The following is a 19,971-nucleotide window of genomic DNA, read 5'->3' on the forward strand; positions in this document are numbered from 1 at the left end:
GTCTCCCATCTCTGAACACACCCTGGTAGAAAAGAGGGGGGCGGTGAACTTGGATCTATTTCCTCATTTCCAAATTTGAAAACCAGGAGTGGGACATGCAAGGGGGGGGGGCTACATCACCCCCAACTACTCTACTCGCCTGACTGACTTGAAATGGCAACGTTTGCCTCCAGCCTCAACCAGTAACAACTTCAGTGAACTCTCGTCAGACTGGAAGCTATCAGGACCACAGCAATAATTTACCTACAGCTGCAAGTCACCTGTATGTAGTGTATGGAAACAGGCCACTGGTGGGCCGATCCACTCCCCAAGAATCATAGAGACATTTCAAAATGGCCAACTACGTTTCAGACCCTCCCCCCGCATTTTATGACTATCATAGACTTCAGCTCCTCTTCTGACATGCAACATTTCATAGGTGCTCTTCTTCCTAGTCCTGGGAACAGTTAGATACCTTTGCCTCTAGTGAACGCCTGCTGAAACAAAAAAGGGGGGGGGGGTGACAAACACCCAGAAGGAGAGAGGGGAGAGTGCTGACAGGAGTAGGACGCCTCTCTCGCTCTCTCCATCAGGGATTTGTTCTGCCGTGTCCGAGTTGAGCCCCCTGAAAGGCCGTCGGTCCTCTGTGAAAGGGGGTGAGGAACATTTCAACACCAGACACTTTCACCCTCATTTTTAGATGTGAATTATACATCTGAAGATAAACACCCTCCCACTCCTCCCAGTCCTGTCTGGGTTTTATCTTTTTTCAAAATCAGTGTGTTGGGTCGTCTGTTAGGACAGCAAGCTGCGTCTGACTGTTACAGTATTTATTATTACCAATGACTTTTGATCTGAAGTCCTGTCCTGCTCTTAAGAAGTCATTTGGTGGGTATTTTGTGCTCTGATTTGCTGTTGCAGTGCGGACCAAGAGGAGCTACACGAGAAGGATTACTGTCACAGCAATAATGACAATAGTGATTCTAGTACTTTTTGAATGTTTCAAACAAAGTAGTATATAATAATAATAATAATAATAATGATGCATTGTGTGTGAATGTGTGTAGAGGCAGTGAAAAAAACAAGCAAAGAAGATTTTGACTTGACAAGTGTGTGTGTGTGTGTGTGTGTTCATGAGGAGTCCTCGATGTTACATTTTCATATTTGCGTTTGTTTTTGGAGATTTCTCTTTCACGTTTGGTTGCTCACTCTTTGTATCACAGAGCCAGACCTTAACAGTTCAGGATTTACCGTAGACTTGATCAGGTAGAAACTTATATATATAATAATATCAGAACGGTCAGCTACTTCGTTGTCCAACTGGGCCGGGCGTTTCAAAACAAAAGGACCAACCAGAATTTTGTAGGCTCATGTGAAGAAAAAGGGAATCTGTTTTGCAGTATTGATTTTTTTTTTGTTTGTAAGATTAATTTGACTCACTTGTTGTTTTCTCTTTTTATTCAATTCCTTTTTCATTTTCTATCTTTATTATTTTGTCGTCTTTTATTTGTTGTTTATTTTCAGCCGGTCCTCTCCGTCCACTCGATTCTGGCCTCTTCTGATGATGTGAAAACATCTCACCCATCTGTACTCCCTCTTTGCTTTCTTCTTCCTCTCATCACTCAACCCCACTCTTCCTCTCTTTCCTCTATGTGCTCTTCCCCTTCACCCGCTCGCTCTCTCTCTCCATTTCACTGAAAATGGCGGCTACAGAAGCATGTGGGCCATGCTGTGCATGGCCATCCGTGGATAACAAAAGGGTGTAATATTTATTTAGGGAGGGAGGGGGGTCAGGGGTAGAATGAGGGAGAGAGAGACGGATGAGGAGTGGGGATGAGAATGTACTGTAAAGATGTGATTGTACACCATGCCATGGAGAGAAATGAAAAGTTCTAAAACATGCAACAGCTCCTCGCTCATCTTTGAGTCTGTGTGTGTCTTCACCTTGAAAAGATTTGGGTCAACTTGTGCGGTGGATTGGTGGATATTATTTTCTCTATTGATTTATCTGTCTGTTATTTGGTCCCAAAAAGGTCAGTAAATGGTTAAAAAAAAAAAAAAATCACATTATCCCAAAGCCCAAGTTGTTATATTTAAATTGCTTGTTTTGTCCAACCAACAAAATATTCAGTTTTATATCATAGAAGATAAAGTAAAGCAAATAGTCACATTTGAGAAGCTGGAACAAGTGAGTTTTTCAGCAAGTTACTCAGGTAATCAGTGAATCAAGTTAAAGTCGGACACAATTTCGTCCATGGTGATGTCCTCAAAAGTCTTGTTTTGTCTGAATAACAGTCCAAAACCCAAAGCGTATCAGTCAACTCTCATAGGTCACATTTGAGAAGCATCTTTCTTTCCTAAATGACTAAAACCATGAATCGATTATCAAAATATTTGCAGATTAACTTTCTGACAACCATTTCAACTCTGTCTTACCTGCACAAAGTTTACTTTTCCTTGATTAAATCTATGACAAATGTTGCTCAATGTTACCGAGTTCACACAGTGAGAAGGGATCGGATTCTGTAACGAAACTGTAATCTTATCCAAAGAGAAATCCTCTGTTCAGACAATCCAGTCACAACATAAAAGCGCTGACTCAGGGATTTGTGCTCATGCTGAGTTTGCATTTTTCTCGGCCATCCACAGATTGAGGTATTTACTGTTTTATAACCAGAGGACGCCAGTTTGAATCCCTGAATCTGCTGGGAAAATGTAACTGAGGAGTGAAATGAAACTCAAACAAACTCTTACTTAAGGTTAAGGTTTAGTAGAACATGCTGGGGAAATACTGATGTCAAGGTTTTCTTCCCATCAAGTTGTTCTTTGTACAGAATGAAAAAGCAGCTACAACACTGGATAATTGCAGCAAACATAAAGGTTTTATCAGAGGCATTTCATTGCTTTTCATATTCGTGCTGCATTACATTATGCTCTGCTCATTGTGAACAGTGCACACCAGTGGAGAAACGGTGAGACTGTCTGCTGCAATAGAGGAAAGTTGAAAGAAAATAAAGTTTTGTTCTGCGGCTGCAATTTATGATTTGCTTTATAGATAATTATTAATTAATTTACTTAGTCTTAAAGGTCCCATATTATGCTCATTTCAGGTCTATATTTCTATTCTGGGATTCCATTAGAGTATCTTTGCATGGTTAACAGTTTAAAAAACGTCCTTATTCGTCTTATACTGGCCCTTCATACAGCCCCTTGCGTGGCTGAGTGCAGTGACTGTATAGTTGTGACATCACAACTATACGGAAGTCCTGACGGCTCGTTTAAAGTTCCTGAATATAGGTTGTGTGCGTTCCTCTGTGGACTGAGTGTTTTGATACTTTCACAGTATTTATAGAACAACTCGACCAGCTTTATAATCAAAAATGACATGGAAATCTCACTTAGTACAATATGGGACCTTTTACTTTGTTTAGTCTATAATATGTCAGAAAATTGTTTTAAATGATGTCCAGCCCAAGTTCCCAGAGCCAAAGGTGACATATTCAAAGTACTTGTTGTGCCTAATCAACAGTCCATGTCAATGCTGCACAAGCAGCAAATGTTTTGACATTTTTGAATTGAATGAATTATCGAAATAGCTTGCTGAATCATTGAATAATCAAGTGACTAATCGTTTCAGAACTAGTTTAGTAATTTCCTGTCATTTGATTGACATTGCGTAATTTTGTTGGTGACAAGTGATCTCCTCAGCATTTTGTTATGGGTTTGAGTTACCTGAAAGGAGTTTTACAGTTTAAAACAGTACACATGATGTGTATTTGATTGGCTCATTCTGGTGTTTTTAGACCCGATATATGTAAATTTGACTACTTTTAAGTCAAAAACAAAAAGTGCAGAGACGGCTTTGTAACAGCTTTTAAACCTTCATACTTGGGAATGAAATTTGGATATTGGAAAGTTGGATAAATAACATTTTTTTTAGAGTTTCCTTTTGACGTCGGGACAGAATTTTCTGAGGGGAGAGATGGGATGTGTTGGGGGGGACTTTCTAAAATCCTGGATCAAAGTTTTTATCACGTGAAACTCATCCATCTGACATACATCAGTTAATACTCAATGACCACCTGCTGGTTTTTAAAAAGTCTCAGAACACAATGTGTGTTTTAAAGAAGTATACTTGCTGGTGTTAATGAATGAATTATTGAACAGGGTCTTGGAGAAGCATAGTTTGCCGTCGATGTGGATGGAAATGAACTTAACGAGTGAACTGAACGTCTCGACACCTCACTGCATATCAACCACCTACACATTCACCATTTATATAAGTAAAGAAGATTTTTATTTCTTTCTGTGAATCATTTTTCTTTTTTTCCCCCCCATCTTTTTTGGCAAGCAACATTTCAACACCTACACACGTGAAGTGAAAACTGCAGTTTTATTTGTTGCTGAAAGAAAACAAGAGGACACAAAGCAGACCAATAATGTGGTTTTCATTTCACTGGTTGGTTCATCTGTGCAGGAAAAGCCGTTTGATGATGATGTAAACTGATGCATACCTAAAAAGTATCTTCCTCAGTAAGCAGTGTTTAAAACTGCTCACTGCTACTTTCTTGGCTTTTTTTTTTTTTTTTTAGCTTGAATCTCATTGGACATGAAAAAAAAAATCATATTGCAGCCTTTACTTATTCCATCAGTAAGCATGCAGTTATCTTGTACTATTGTATCAGGTTGTGTGCGTCCCCTTCTCGGTATCTCAAAATGTATCAAAGTCAGTTTTTGGTACAAAAGAGATGAGCAGTAAACATGCAGAACGGCAGTGTTTAGCTGCTATCCAGTGTTCAATAACTGGCCGTCAGGCACAGCTGCTTTTTCTTTTTCTTTTTCTTACAAACACAGAAGATTTGTGACAAGGCTTGAGTTCTTTCCTTTTCCCCCTTTGGTTTCCACTGGCTTCATGCTGGGAGGCACACTGGACAGCTTTTGTGGTTCATTTGCCCACGGCAGTTAGATAATAGCAATTTGCCAAGCCCTTAGGTTTCTACAAAGACACTGAGACATTTGTGTGAATTTTCACATCCGTGGGAAAGTTTCCACTGTAATTCAGCTAAAAGTGACTCTCTCATATCACTTAAATGAATTGGTAAAGCTGCATTTTGTTTTTGGTGTGATACAAATTTGTCTGGTGCAATAAAGCGGATATCATCGTCTCATATGTCACAGGAAGTCACACTTGGGTCTCAGATGCCATTTTTACTCCTCACCACCCGAGTCTAGTGAGACATTGTCTCAGCTCTAAAACTTCAAGGGGAAATTAAAATGAGCAGTGAGCCTGCTGCGTTACACAGCCGGTTTAAACAGGGTTGTGGTCTGCTGACATTTAACTTCAGATTGTTGTTGAACAAAAATTGGTTGTTTTATCTTTATGAACTCTCGGGATCAAGGGAAACGCAGTAATAACATCACTGCGTTGTCTGCAAATTTAAGATAAAACAGGATCTCATCTCAGTTGCTTCTCCTGTCAAATATGAAACATTAAAAACATGACTGGCACTGAGTTTAACCTAGAATTTACAGTGGCTAATGACTCAAAACTCTGAATACATTTAGCAGAATTCACGTTTAACACGGATAACATTTCTCTTGGTGAGCAGATGTGTGAAGTTAAACATGAGAGAGATGGGCGATCACATCACTGTTGAGTTGTTGTTTAAACCTGCAGAAATGACTTAATACTGTCACCTGACGTATGACACGTTGCTCTTCACAACTGCTCCAAAAGTGACGGTTCATCTCACCTTTTCTAACATCTTCTTAATTAACATCTGATCTCTAATTCTGAAGAAGGAACATAAAAGGTTTGGATGTGTTGTCAGTCGGGGTTTCACAATTTATCAGGCGAATAAATATGGTGATGAGTGTCTTTAAAGTTTAGATATTGGCCACCGCTGTTGCGATAAACCTGCAATTATGTTCTTTTTTTCTTCATATTTTTCATTTAGTGTGTCCCATTTGGTCTAAATGCTGATTTTTTTGAAACATTGAATATTAGCACAAAATATCAGCCGTTGTAGAAGTGTTTCCTCTGCACTTTTTAGTAGCGTTACATTACAAAGCAAGAAAATTAGCGGTAAAATGTAGTCCTACTAGTATTCCAAAGTCAAATGTTTCTATTCCAAATCTTTTGTAGATTTTTTGTTATTAAAATGTTTTGACTTATCATTAAAATCAGTTTACCACAGCTTTATAAACCTACAGAGGAACCACTGATACAGGTTTCGTGAGATATCGGCTTATAATCGGTCAAACCTGGACGCCAACACACAGAGTGAAAAGAAATATGACAAAACTGATTAAAAACTCTTAAAAATGGAAAATAACCTATAAACCTAAAACTATAACAGATCATCAGAATCATGATGTCGGTCGTTTTGAAAAGCTCGTAAGTATGCAGATAGTGGATATATACGATGTAGTCCTATAATATACTCTACATGTGTTCAAAGATTATCTGTGCATACTTATATACCTATATACAGTACTTCTCCCTCTCTCCCCCTCTGTCCCGTTGGACCATCCTGTACCTAATGGGATACAGTCTGGTCCTTTCCATCCTTATGCAGAAAGTCACTTAAAAAAACTTTTGTATGAAGATCTTTCTCCTCCTTGTGGTTGTATTTTTCCATAATGTGGAGAAGATGGTGGGATTTGAGGGGAGAGGGCATGAAAGTGGATGTGAGAATCCTCAAGGAAGCCAGCTTGAGTTCTTCCTTGACCTGTAAAAAACATAAAACTGTCAGGAAAATGAATAATGTAAAATACTATAACAATAATAATGATAATCATTTTCTGACCATTAAAAAAATAAACAAGGTAGAAATATTCTGTATACAAGAACATATATGTAAAGAACCCTGAATATTATAAAGTGAACATATTACGAGTATTAGAGGGATGCTGAAAAATGTGACTTTGGACCCCGTTCTCCTCTAGTGATGATGACGATGCAGCAGGTTTACATAAATTGTGTAAGCGCCTGCTTTATAAAATAAACAAGAAAGAACAAAAGAAAGCAGAAGGTGACAGTTTAGTGAGAATCCAGACCTACCCGTGCTATTCTGCCACCTGTACGCCTGCACAATTATCTTTACTTTCCGACGCTATAGCTAAATACTCCGCCCTGAAGGAAAGAGAGTGGTATGAAGGAGAAGAAGGAAAAACAGGCAGTCAAGATCAGCGAATCAGAATCAGAACAAGATATCAGTTCAGTGAGGAAAGGGGAAAATTTTGTTATTTTGAAAAGAGCAGACTGAAACAGATTGTGTCTCTGTGGTCCAAACCGTGGCAGGAAGTAAAATCAAAGGTGAAAGGGGTTGGTGGGGAATCGGGACATTTGGACGACCCAGCAGGATCTGGACATGAAGGACTGGCACTGGAGAGAGGCTGGCTGTGTGTGTTTTTTGAGTGTTACTCACGCGCTCTCTCTCAGAGCTTCCTCTCCTGCCGCTGCGATCTTCCTGTAGCAGTAAATCATCTCAACCACCAGCCAGAGCTGCAGCCCGATGATGGAGACATACATCATCACCTCAGACAAGATGGATGCCAGTCCCCTGGTGACTAGAGAGACAGAGGGGAAGATGAGGTGAGACATATTGTATCAGTGTGCCTATAGAAATGGGGTTGGATTTAATTTGTAGGGGGCTGCATGGGCCATACATTTTGTAAACGGCGAGTCATAATTCATGACCTCCTGTCCTGAATTACAGTGTGTCATAATTCGTAATGTCCTGAATCCTGCTGCAGATACAGTTAGTTGTGATGTCCACAAGGGCTCAATTATATGAAAGCCCCACAGGCGCCTGCTTCAAGTCATGAAAATTCAGAGGACTGCGGATTGAACCTTGAGGGGACACCTCTGTGCCAATTTAAACACTTTGTCACTTAAAAGCCCCCCTTCAGTTAACAGTAACTACAATTACCTGCATTCATTTTTTTTTTTTTACCCCTTTGGGGCAGTGAAAAAAGGTATAAACACACATATTTTCATCTTTTTAAAGTGACTGCAGTAAACTGGTGAATGTAAGTCTGATATTCACACTCACATTAGGTCTGATCCTGGTCTCCACCAACTCCTGAGGGAAATATCTGGCTCTTTATCAGTTAAATGCTCCACTATGTTCACCAGATATTTGCTAACTTTGTCTGTCTGCTGTTTAGTGCTGAGTGTACTGGATTTTCTTAGAGCTTTTGTTGCTAAAAACAACTGCCTGCTGTGAAACAAAATAATAAAGTTACAGGCTGGAAAACCAAAACAAAGAGCTGAAAGATGCTAAAGCGCTCTGTGGATTTGATGAGAACATGAATTAACTCAAATTAGTCTTTAAACCTGCATTAATACATTTTTTGACCACTAGGGGGCAATGAGAATAGTGAGACTGAATCAAAACAATCGTTGTTGTTGCGAGCCGTAAAAACAAAACAAAGAGACCTGCAGAGTTTGGGGATAATTCTATGTTGGTTCATAACTATGAATGACCACCGTCACATAAACATAGTCATTCGATCCATCGATAATGTGAAAATATTGATTAGAGCAGCTTTAATTAATAGCAGCTGTGACAGTTTGCTAAGCTTCAAGGAAACATCTAATGTTGTTCAGGTGGGTCAACACCATTACATGATGTGCGTTAGGGCCCTGCTGGTGTTTCACCTCTTTAAGCAGCTGCCTTGAACATGTTCATTTTGACGTTTCTATTTGGGTTTGGAAGGCGTTTTCAAATTTCAAAATCTTTTAGTGAACTAAAACTTAGTTTGCATGTGGACATGAGGCAAAAACATAGAGGAAAATATTCATTTTTAAAAATATCTATATACGTATAGCCTCTTTCCCGCTCGTAAAGCACAACATTGCTCCCCTCCGTCCTTACGTTGTGGCACCACGTTAATGACAACAGTCTTCTTGGTGAAGGTTTCAAACTCATAGTTGGGATACACGAGGACGCGGTTGAATAAGCAGTAGTAGGTTCCCGTGTCATTGAAGGTCACATTATGGATGTAGATGGAGCCGTCCTGTAAGTCCTTGGTGTTCTTGCTGCCTCTCCAGTCCACACGGCCTTCAAAACGTGGGTCAGTGATGTACTCCTTTTGATTTTCATAGGTATATAACTGGAAGAGAATGACAGAAGAACTTTTTAGATACTTGAAACATGCTTATACTTCCAGAAGGGATGAGGGCACCAATATTCTAGATGATCTCAGGAAAAAGACAAAACCTAAAGAAGATGTGTGTATGAATCATAAATATATACTTTCATTTAAAATGTACGCTAACGATTTCTTCAAGCAGCTGTGCACTGTAGTTTTTAGCAAACGTTACTCAAACAGGAACAAATAGTGCATTTGTTGGGGACTTGTGGAGCTCTATAGCACAGATGAATATAATACATCAGGCTTTGGCTACACAGGCAATACTTAATATGAACTGTGAGAAAATGATCTTCATCAAGTTCGTCTTAAAAATCAACGGCCCGCTCCCTCTTTTGGTGGCTCTAGTGACAGGTTATTTAACAGAAATTGCCGTGAATGAGCTTAGATGTTAAACTCTTATTAATTTATAGCTAAAGGATTTTTTTGGTAACTTGAACTCTGATTGTTGCTTATTATTTCAGGTAATTCAGGTGCTTTTCATGACTGATGCTTAGTGTCCATCTGTTTTAAAGGCTGTCCAATGTGCTGACTTTTTAAAAAACGTTTTACTACAGTTTCAGATTACTTAACAGATTCAGATTTTACATCCAAAGAATGTGATCAGTTTTATAAAATACGTATAAATAGTATAGTAAATAGTAATCAGTTCCACCACGACAAGCCAGATCATTAAAATGTTGCTTATTGTTAGCATTGACACACATAATAATAATATTGACATAATAATATACTTTATTTATATAGCACCTTTCAAAACACAGTTACAAATCAATCAATCAAGCAACTGGCCCTTGGTTCTCTCAGTGACCTTTGACCTTTTCCATACCTACACCGAATAGAGAATAGTTGTGGTCAAGGACACTGACATAGTCTTTGTGTGGCTTGTAGTCCCATTTATTTATACACGTAAATAAATAAAACTACAACAGAAAGCTGCTGTTTTCTCCTGAATGCTGGTTGGTGTAAAACAAACTGGTTGTGTCGTTATGAATATTCATACCCTGAGTTTCAAGTTTGCGTTTCAGTTTTCCTTTCATCCTTGAGGAAACAGACAGCCGGTCTCCACATCACCGCTGCTGCTGTTTTTCCATATCGACCCAGCTGCAGTTACGACCTCACTTCACTTCCTGGTGAATTAGTGGATGCAGATTCTAAATGGGCTAATGGGATCTCTCCTGCTATAGGTATATACCGTAAGGGCCTCTTTGCTTTGCCTGGTGAGGACTACTTAGGTAAGCAAAAGCGTTGTCTTCCAGTCGACACAAAGAGGGGGGGGAAAGTCCGTCATGAAAAATGCAAGACTCTGCTCTTTCTCATGATAAATGCATTGCAGCCGTTTCCCAGAAGAGGACACAAACGGCCCTGTTGTGATGGATGTGTTCGCGGCTTTGTGTTGATTTTATCTATTGCTTTATCTGGACACATGATATAATATATATATATAATTACATCAGGGAGAAAACTGATTGCATTTACTGAGATTTATGCCTGACTAATTTACACCACAACCAACACCATGGAGTTTTGCAGGCTCACTTCAAGACCACTTCCTTAGCTGCAGGCTTTGCGCTCATTAGATATGCTGAAAAATGTGGGGAGTTTGGTTTCCTGCATCAGGCCTTTTACAGGAAATGTAGGGTCAATGTATTTGGTCAAAGTATTTGTATGTATCGGTTAATGTAGTTTCCTTATGAAGGGACTGAGGCTTGTTCTTGTCTCTTGCTCTATTTTTGAGCAGAACAAAGGAGAGCGATCATGCTAGAGATTTGGCAAAGTGTCTCCTCCATTTTAACTTACTGGCATACTTTCATACTGGCTCCCGGTGGGTTTAAGGACAGATCTCAAAAACTTGCTGAGCACTAGTAAAACACATAATGCTCCAGTTTCACCTACTTATTGTTAGTCCCAAGAACTAAGCTAGAAGTGAATGTGTGTTTTCTGTTCTGGTCAAGTCATGCATTCATCCACTGGCCAAGAGTTACTCGAACAACTTACATTTAAAAAAAAAAAAAAGGAGGAGATGATTAGCTTAGCTTAGCATAAAGACTGGAATGAAAAAAATTGTAGTTTTACAGGGGGTCATGTGCCAGACTATATCTTTGCTATGCACAGTAACTTTCTGGTGACTCCGCTGGTTGCCGGGCAACCTCGTGGGAGTCAACAAGACTTACTATGCCTGGCCAAGAAAAAAAATCAACAAAGTAAATCATATTTACTCTTCATTTTCTGAACAAATAAGATATAATAAGTAGTGAGCTTCAAAGGTGCCTGTAGGTGGATTTTGTTACATTTGGGCAGAGCCAGGCTCGTTGTTTCCTCCTGTTCCCAGTCTTTGTGCTAAGCTAAGCTAACCAGATTCTGGCGGTAGCTTCATATTTACAGACTTGAGAGTCGTATTAATCTTAAATCTTAATTAATTCCTTAAAGAGAACTACTTTTTCAAAGCTTGCCTTGTCGTATATCTTATTACTACTCACAGGGGAGTACATGGTCTCGCCTGAAGCCTTGAAGTACCAGGTGACGGTGGCCCTGGCGTGCACCTCGCCCCTCCTCTTACAGGAGATGCAGCCCAGTTTGAAGCCTTCATCGGCCACGGCCTCTGTGTTTGAGTCCACCTCCACGCAGGCCCCATGGCACCGAGACACTAAAGAGCGAAAAGGATGAAGAACACACAGTTAGAAACCTCCTGTATCACTTTATTGCTCTTTGTCTATTTGCGGGTCACAGGGGTCGGAGGTATGAGCCGGGGGCGGCCATCATCCTCTTTTTCATGTACCCATGACTCGAGGGAAAGGTTGACACACCAGCAGAGCTCTGGTGTTTTCCAGTATCTCAGTGCTTGCAGGCAAACTATCTAAACAGTATTTTACAAAACAATGTTAGCTACTGTAACTTGTGTTTTTGCGTGCGTGCTCCCAATGGTCGTTGCATGCGTGACTTTTTTCTTTCGTATCGGGCACAGCTTTTTTTCTAGCATTTGTTTTTTATTTCCGCTCATCATTTCAGTTCATAGATTGTTGTGAATTTGATTAATTGGATTTTTAGGTCTGTAGTAATGTACATTTTTGATTTTTTTTAATCTGTGAAACTGAGGGGAAATAAAGAGGTTGCAGTGAGCGATACTAGTTTCTTGCATTCTGTCAATTGGTAACTGAGCTAAATTCATATATAGAAGCGTGAGTCTATATATGCCATCATCACCATGACACAGACTTCTCATCGGCCGGGAGTTACACACCTGCAACTCCATATGTTTCTTTCTCACACTGCACCTTGCAGTTTCCAATGAGACCTCAGCATGGCTCTCAACCAATGATCTTGTGCTATTCTCAACTTTCACCTCTGGGGATGCTTTTGTTTTGAATCGCAAGATGGGAGGGGGTGGGGAGGTGGGTGGGTGGGGGGGGACAGGAAACACATAACACAACACTGATCAGATGAACTGAAATCATTAGAAAGGCTGCACATTGTCGGTGGCCTCAAATATATAAAAACAAAGGTCTACTTTTTTTACTCCCTGGGATACAAATATTGAAATGCCAAAGGGAGACATTTAAGTATTACACAAGTAGAAATGCCACCACACTGCAGAGAAACATGGAGGGGAGGAATGAGGGAGGAGGGAAGAAAGAGAAAGTTAGCACAGGCTTCAGTAGTAACAGCCATTTCTGCAAAAGCATGGGGAGATGAGGAAGCAGGAGGTAAGAGGTCTAATGCTGGCTGCACTGCAGAGAAAGAAGAGGGAGAGAAAAAAGGGAAGGAGGAGAAGAGAAAGTTGAGAACATAAATCAAGACTTCACAGAAATAGAAACCCAAACGCAAATGGACCAAACACAGACCCGAACCCAGCTGGACCCTAGAACAACTAAACCCGAGCCTGAGCGTGATTTCCTTCCAGATTCAGTGGTTTTAGTGGACCTGAACAGAGGTGTTTGTACCAAAGCCACATTAAAGCAAGTAATCGATTGCGTCTGGTTCAGATGGATAAAACTGCAGCCGTCACTGATGAAAGATCTCATTTCAGTGCCTATTGGGCCTGCTGAAAACGTAAAGGTTAATGTCTTATTTTCATCATTTCGGGCATCGTTCCAATCAGTAATGACGTTGCTCTCGCCAGGTTAATTGCTGAGATGTGGGAAATGCAACAAGGCAGCAGAAACACGAGCAGTCAGACGATCACACAGGTTGTAAAACTGTCGGTTGTAAATGTTCATCACAGTTTACAGATGACTTACTGGTTCATGTTTGACCCCCTCCTTGTTGTAGTTGTTTTTCTGTGCAATGAGGGATTATTACTGATATTTCTGGTGTGCTCAGTTTTATTTTCTACCCTTTATTTTTCAGGCAATTTTATTTTGGCTAAACTGTTGACTTGTTTTCAACCGTGTCCGGGTGCTTGTGTTATTGTAGTTCTTATGTTGCCAGAATAAAATGTTCCTTTAAAGTGGCATTAACGCATACCTGAGACCACCACAATAACTCAAGTGAGGAAATATGTCTAAACCTACAAAACAGGGTTCGATTAAGGCTGGGGTCTTGGGTTTTCGGGTTTTCTGGGAGGAGGGTCTGCTGAGAACAACTACATTATAACAAACAGACCTGAGGCAAACAGCATTTGCATATTATGTTACGTTATTTTATCTTGTTTAATCTCTGCTCTAATTAGCTCTCTTGTCTGTTACCAGTGTGACTTGATTGTTTGTGTTAATTACAGGCTGCTGTAAACAGCACCAGCTGTCAGTGCAGCAGCTAATCCTCGCTTGCCAATAGAGGTCGATGAAAGTCCTTCATCACTAAATGCCATGTACAATCTCACAGGAAGGCATTTGAAAATCAACTAACATACATTTTACATTTTTTGCAAATAGACACCACCTAACGTTTGGTTAGATATTAATATGCAATGATATTTTGCCTCGGGTCTGTGAGAGATTCTATAAAATCAGCTTCTACTGTGTAGAGAAGACAGGGAGGCAGAAAGAGACAGAAAGACAAAGAGACACCAGACATCCCGTGCAGAAAAACACAGAAGGGTTTGAGGTGGTTGGTATATTGACTGCTCAGAGAAAAGGAGGTGAGACCTGGAACACAGACAGAGGAGACACATTACAACGACAACAAAAGCATGTGACAGCGGGAAATAAATCAAGAGGAGGTCTGAAGACGGATGAGTACACTTTATATGCAGGACGGAAAGAATTAAAAAAAAAGGACCGAGACAGATGAACATCTAGCAGGAACAGCAGCACACACAGACAGCGTGAGGCAGTGATCCTGAGGGAGGCTGGTGATGCAGCGAGAGGCGAGATTGTGCAAGGTGAGCAGGGATGCTGCTGACTGTCCGAAGCTGAGACAGCAAGTTAAGAAGACAGCGATAAGACACAGCGAGGGAGAGAGACGAACATGCAAGCAGACACAAAAGGAACTGCACATTCAAAGTGCAGACTAAACAGAGTCAGAGCCGCCAAACTGCCTCAGCAACGATTCTCACTAACAGCAGCCGGACACGTACACACAGAGCATCAAAAAATGCAAATCCATTGCGTAATCTGTGGACTGAGGTTCAGGATTATGCAACGGATATTCTAGAAATTGCAGATTAGGATTTTTGTTTCCTGACAGGGGGCTGGGTGGTTAATCTCTCATATCAGTTGCTGAATACCCCTGAGGCCTACCAAGCAAAAAAACAAACAAAACTGATTTATAGCTTCAGCAGCACAAAACACCATCTACTCACTGCTAGCTTAGCATGTTGCTAAAGGAAAATACAAAAAGGATCATGTTTTTTTTTAGCTGAACTAGCCATATACGAGAGAGAGCAACGGAAAAAAAGAGATGAGACAACATCTGTTTCCATGGCTGGGCCACCACGGACATAAACACACACATACTGTAGGCATACATAACCTGGGGAAATGCCAAGCATCCATGACATTTCCCTTGACACCAAATGAGCAAGATACTTTCTACTGGAACAAGTAGACCATTGAGGCACACTGCTCTGTGAGCATCTCTTTCATTTTACGCCACAAAGCTGTCATATTGTGGATACGGGTGAAGTGACGGCACACTGGTTTATCAGTATAGAACAAGGCCCAGAAATCCCTGCCTGCCTTTCTGTCTTCATATCTTGTCTTAAAACAGCTGCTCCATTGGTTCAAGAGCACAACTTCTATTTTGTGGTGATCAAAAACCAAAACAAGACATCCAACATATGTCTTATTGTGATTTACTAAGAAAAAAGACCCAAAAATGTCCTCAATGACTCAAAAATTAAAAGTTAAGGAGACTTCTTAGTAGCTCTCAACACAAAAGGCATCATTATGATGTTAACCCAATCCGACTTTAGACCTTTGACAGATTGAATTTACTTTTTCTCCCAAAATGTCTTCCTCTTCTTACTGTGGAAAATAATATATGGGCAAAAATGTAAAAAGAAAGAAACAAAAAACAAACAAAAAACTAAAAAAGATTATTACAAATGAGCAAATATCAATGAGCAAATGTCAGTAGAATATTTTTATACACAGAGAAACATAATGCCGCAAATTACAATTTTTATATTCTCTGATTTGATGCAGATTAAGATCTCTCTGTCTAGTCTAGTGACATGTTGTCACTTCATTCCTTTTTGTTTCAAGCTCTGTTCTCTGGCATGTATGCACAAAGGCTCTTAGTACTGTATGTTCAATGACGTGCTGTTCTGCAAAATGTAGATATGAGTCTGTTTTGCAGAATGAAACACAAAGCGCTGCATTCATTCTTTTCTCAAGAACTCCTCAGATCAGTAGTCCATTCAACTTGTTTGTGCCACTCAAAGCTTCTCTTGTCCCACAATATTCCACGTACTCTCAACAAAGGGTGGACATTTCACAACCCTAATCTGGGAAAAGCACAGGCGTAACTAATAACAGACTCGTGTTTCTGCCCATCTGACGGATGTTTGTCCACTATTTACTCTCTTTTATCTCTGTTTTGGTCTCTAACTTCTCTTGTCAGCCTGTGTGGAAGGTAGTGTGCAGTGGGTTTGTTAGAGCTTGAAAACAGCTGTCTGCGTCAGTGAAGTTGTAGGCTGTAAAACCTGAAAGCTGAGCTGAAAGACGCTAAAACACCCCGTAGAGCTGAGGGAAACTGCAGAGCTGGGTGATAATGCTGGAGTGACCCCTGTCCCTTTCCATTATGTGTAGTAATTTGATTCATTGTTATTAAAAAAAATATTGATTGGTGCAGCTTTAAAACTATACTATATTTGAAAACCAGCATATTTGCCTGATCTGAAATGTTACTATTTAGCAGTTAACGGACTCAAGATATTTTGTGACATACTTTGTTTTTAACTTGGTCAGCCTGCAGTCCTTTTTTGTCAAGACACGTGACATATTGTCTGCCCTTGTGCGGCTCTGGCACACACACACACACACACACACACACACACACACACACACACACACACACACACACACAGAAGCACAATTTCCATTTTCTTCTTATTGGTCAGTCTGTCTCCAGGATGTCAGCTCTCTTTTTTCTTTCTTTCTTGAGTGATCTTGAGTGGCTACTCAAGACAAATAAGCAAGACGCACAGCTGCGTGTTGTGTGTGTTAACTCCTGTTTTGGTGTCAATAGTTTAACGTCAGAAGCGTCTTTGCATTTGTCTTGAAGGTTTTACCTTACACGGACAATATTTGGTATATTATATGAGAAACCCTTACAAACTGACATATTGGGACAAAGTTATTGATGACAAATGGTGTATTTCATATTACTTTAGTTGAAAACAGTTTATGTATTCAGTAGGTCAAAATCTGAACAGGTGCTCATAATGCAGTTTTAATTTTTTCCAGAGGGGTGTAACAAAGAAGAAATACATTTACAGCTGTATTTTAAGCTATAAGCCAATATGTTTAGAAGTTCTTACTGACTTGAAGTGAAAACAAACGAGAGAAGATGGTGCGGTTGTTCAAACATCCTGTTGACAATGATCTCTTCTGACCATAACTTCGTGCTCGAGCCATTTGCAGACTAAATGACTGCGGAAGCAGAGTCTCCCTCCTGTGTGCATTAGTGAAGGAGGCCATCAGATGCATTAGGGTGCATTCATGAGCCTCCGGTCTGGCTTGAAATCAAGCACACGCGACTCTGTCAATTGACTGTTCAGTTTGTGTCATGACCAAAATTAGACCAGATTATAACCACTCGTTGGGTGTTGCTCATGCTTCATACTTTATGAATCTTCAGTCCTGATATTGAGGAAAATGTCTGAGCTCATGCAGCTCAGTTTCAATCTGCCTCTGGTTAAAATGTTCTGCTCTTCTTAAGTGCTTTGCTGTGTCTATCCAGATGTTTCTATAGTAATATCTGTTGGTTGTAGCTCAGTAGCATTTGGTTTGTAACATTTAAAGCAACAAAATAATAACAAGTTCAGTTTCTTTCTTTTCTTTTCGGAGGAAACAAATAGTTGCAATGAGATCTGTGGCTTATTGTGAATGATTGTGTCTGAGCTGAAGAGTTTTTCATGTGTACTTTTTTTTGGCACTTTGAGCATCACACAAAGAAAAAATATCACTGTGTTAGGATGAGCTACAAGTGATAAAGTCGTTTTATTGTATTTTGGGGCGAGCGGTCCCTTTATTTATTCTCTTTCTGCTTGTATTTGCTCTCTTAATCCAAACTTAATTCAGATGGAGCTTTTAGTGTGAGAGGGCGTGGGTGGAGCTTGTGACCATCATCACATCAATTTGAGTTGATCAGTTAATATTTATGCCTTCTTTCCTCGTAGATCCACTGCATTTCATAAACTTCTTGAATTCCATCTTGTGTCTTTTTAGGACATGTGAATGCGCATTTCAAAATTTTAAAAGCTACTATTTTTATCAACCTCAATCTGCTCCTCTTCTTTTAGGAGATTCTGTCCAATTTCCTGTCTCGTCTTATATCCTCATCCTCACTGCGTCCAGCTCCAGATGTGCTCACTCACATCAGTCCTCAACTAACCCGCCGGCTCCTCAACCAAACTGTCAATCACAGTTGTATAACCTTCTTACTTTCTGCCCAGCTTCTCTTCTCCGCTCTCTGTCTGCTCCCTGGCTCAACTTTCTGCAGCTCTGCCTGCTTGTTTTAACTTTGTGCCCTGGATATACTTCCACTTCATGCAAAGGAATAACAACATTTCTGTGATTATTATATTAGATTATGAATCTGTGTTGACTTGCACTGTGCAAGTATGAGCGGTTCGTAGTTGTCAGTGAGACCAAGAGCAGCTGGCTGACAGTGATAAGTGCTCAGTAAATCTCTCTTTTGATGCATTGCTTCCTTTTTGTGCTCAATTTTAAATCCGAGTGCTTAAAATGAGATTATCTTCGATGATAACGCAACCCTGGACAACATGTCACCTAAAAAAACCAAAAACCTTTTGACTTTTTTGTTCTAACTGACATCTACATCTTGTTTAAATTGCCTCCAGTCATTTTTAATGCATGCCAATTGATTGTTAATACATATTTTCATGTAAACCAAGAGGCCATAAATAAAGAGACATAGCTGTGATAGTAAGTTTGTTTAAGACAGGCTAGTGGAAGATTATTTCCTTGCTTCTCTTCCTGTGTGTTTCAGGAGACTGACAGTAACTGAAGGGGATGGATTATGCAGCCCAGGTTATCTTCATCTCAGTGGAAGGTGTTTTTCGCGCTGTAAATGAATAAATGGCGGTAAATGGCTTCTTGTGAAGGTGAGAAATTGAGTCGTGATATCTCAAATGATGCAGACAGCAGCAGGAGGAGTGGAACGGTTGGCACAAATTTAAAGGAAGGATTTTCTCTTTTTAAAGACTTTCATGATGCTTGTTTTCCTGGGCGGCAGTCGCATACAGCTGCAGCGTGCTGTGGAAAAGCTGAACTCTCTTACAAGTGCGTGTGCGGCTGTATAAAGAGCGTCAAATGAAAAAACAAGTGCCATAACAATTGCAAGAAGCCATTGCAAGAACAACAGAAAACGCTGAAATCACCACAGTAACTCACTGAGAAGAGTCTCATTCTCTGGTTCCAGCTTCTCCAATGTGAGGATTTGCTGCTTTTATCTGCTTTATATCGCTGTAAACTGAATATGTTTGGGTTTTAGGCTGTTCATAGACTGCTCATTTGATGGTGACAGGCATCTTTCACTATTTCATAAACCGATTATAAAACCGGTTCATCGAGAAAAACATTGGCATGTTAATCAGCAATGGAAGTAATCATTAATTGCAGGGCCCTAAACACACACAGGGAGAAATGAATAACCTACATTGTTCTAGACTTTTGAATACACAACATGCATGTTTACGCGTATGTGTGTGTGTGTGTGTGTGTGTGTGTGTGTGTGTGTGTGTGCCCTCCATTTTAACACCGCCACATGGCCTCATCTAATTACTCTGAGAAAAAAAAAACCTGAACAGCTGGGCTTTTAGCAAGCAATCCAGCACGATGATGGAACAATAAAAAAACTCACACACATCAGCATCTGAGCACACACACAAACACATCCATCCATAAACACACACACACACACACACACACACACACACACACTCAAGAAAACCCCTAAAACCTTCAAACAGAGCAGACAGCGGCTGAGAGGGCAACATCAGACAACAGGAAACACCTCAACAACAGTAACAAACTGCACAGTCAATGAATGGGGGGGTCGGGGGGGTTGTATGGTGGCTCAGATGCATGCCAAGGTGTTGCCATCGCGGCATCGCCATGGCAACACAACCACTGCCCACTCACCTTGAAGCACCAGGAGGGCCAGAGGCAGCAGCAGCAGCAGCTTCAGCTCTTGTGCTGCAGGCAT

The 19,971-nt window shown here is 40.3% G+C and overlaps 1 protein-coding gene across 1 annotated transcript; it reads right to left on the minus strand.

Moving 5' to 3' along the window:
• Positions 1-7,047: 7,047 nt before the first annotated feature.
• On the minus strand, positions 7,048-19,971 carry scn1ba (sodium channel, voltage-gated, type I, beta a). Its single transcript, XM_070912163.1, has 5 exons — positions 19,908-19,971; positions 11,619-11,785; positions 8,862-9,099; positions 7,410-7,551; positions 7,048-7,114 (listed from the first exon to the last, which is right to left on the minus strand). Exons 1-5 carry the CDS (start codon positions 19,969-19,971, stop codon positions 7,048-7,050), a joined length of 678 nt encoding a protein of 225 aa, XP_070768264.1.

The sequence above is a fragment of the Enoplosus armatus genome, chromosome 9 (genome assembly GCF_043641665.1).
Source record: "Enoplosus armatus isolate fEnoArm2 chromosome 9, fEnoArm2.hap1, whole genome shotgun sequence".
Lineage (NCBI taxonomy): Eukaryota > Metazoa > Chordata > Actinopteri > Centrarchiformes > Enoplosidae > Enoplosus > Enoplosus armatus.

Bases quoted from the DNA above. Each gene is read 5' to 3' on its own strand.
- scn1ba (XM_070912163.1), bottom strand. From the start codon at position 19,971: ATGCCTGCAGCACAAGAGCTGAAGCTGCTGCTGCTGCTGCCTCTGGCC. The intron at 11,786-19,907 runs GTGAGTGGGCAG...TTCGCTCTTTAG, and splicing joins GGCCCTCCTGGTGCTTCAAG to TGTCTCGGTGCCATGGGGCC. The intron at 9,100-11,618 runs GTGAGTAGTAAT...ATTCTCTTCCAG, and splicing joins GCGAGACCATGTACTCCCCT to TTATATACCTATGAAAATCA.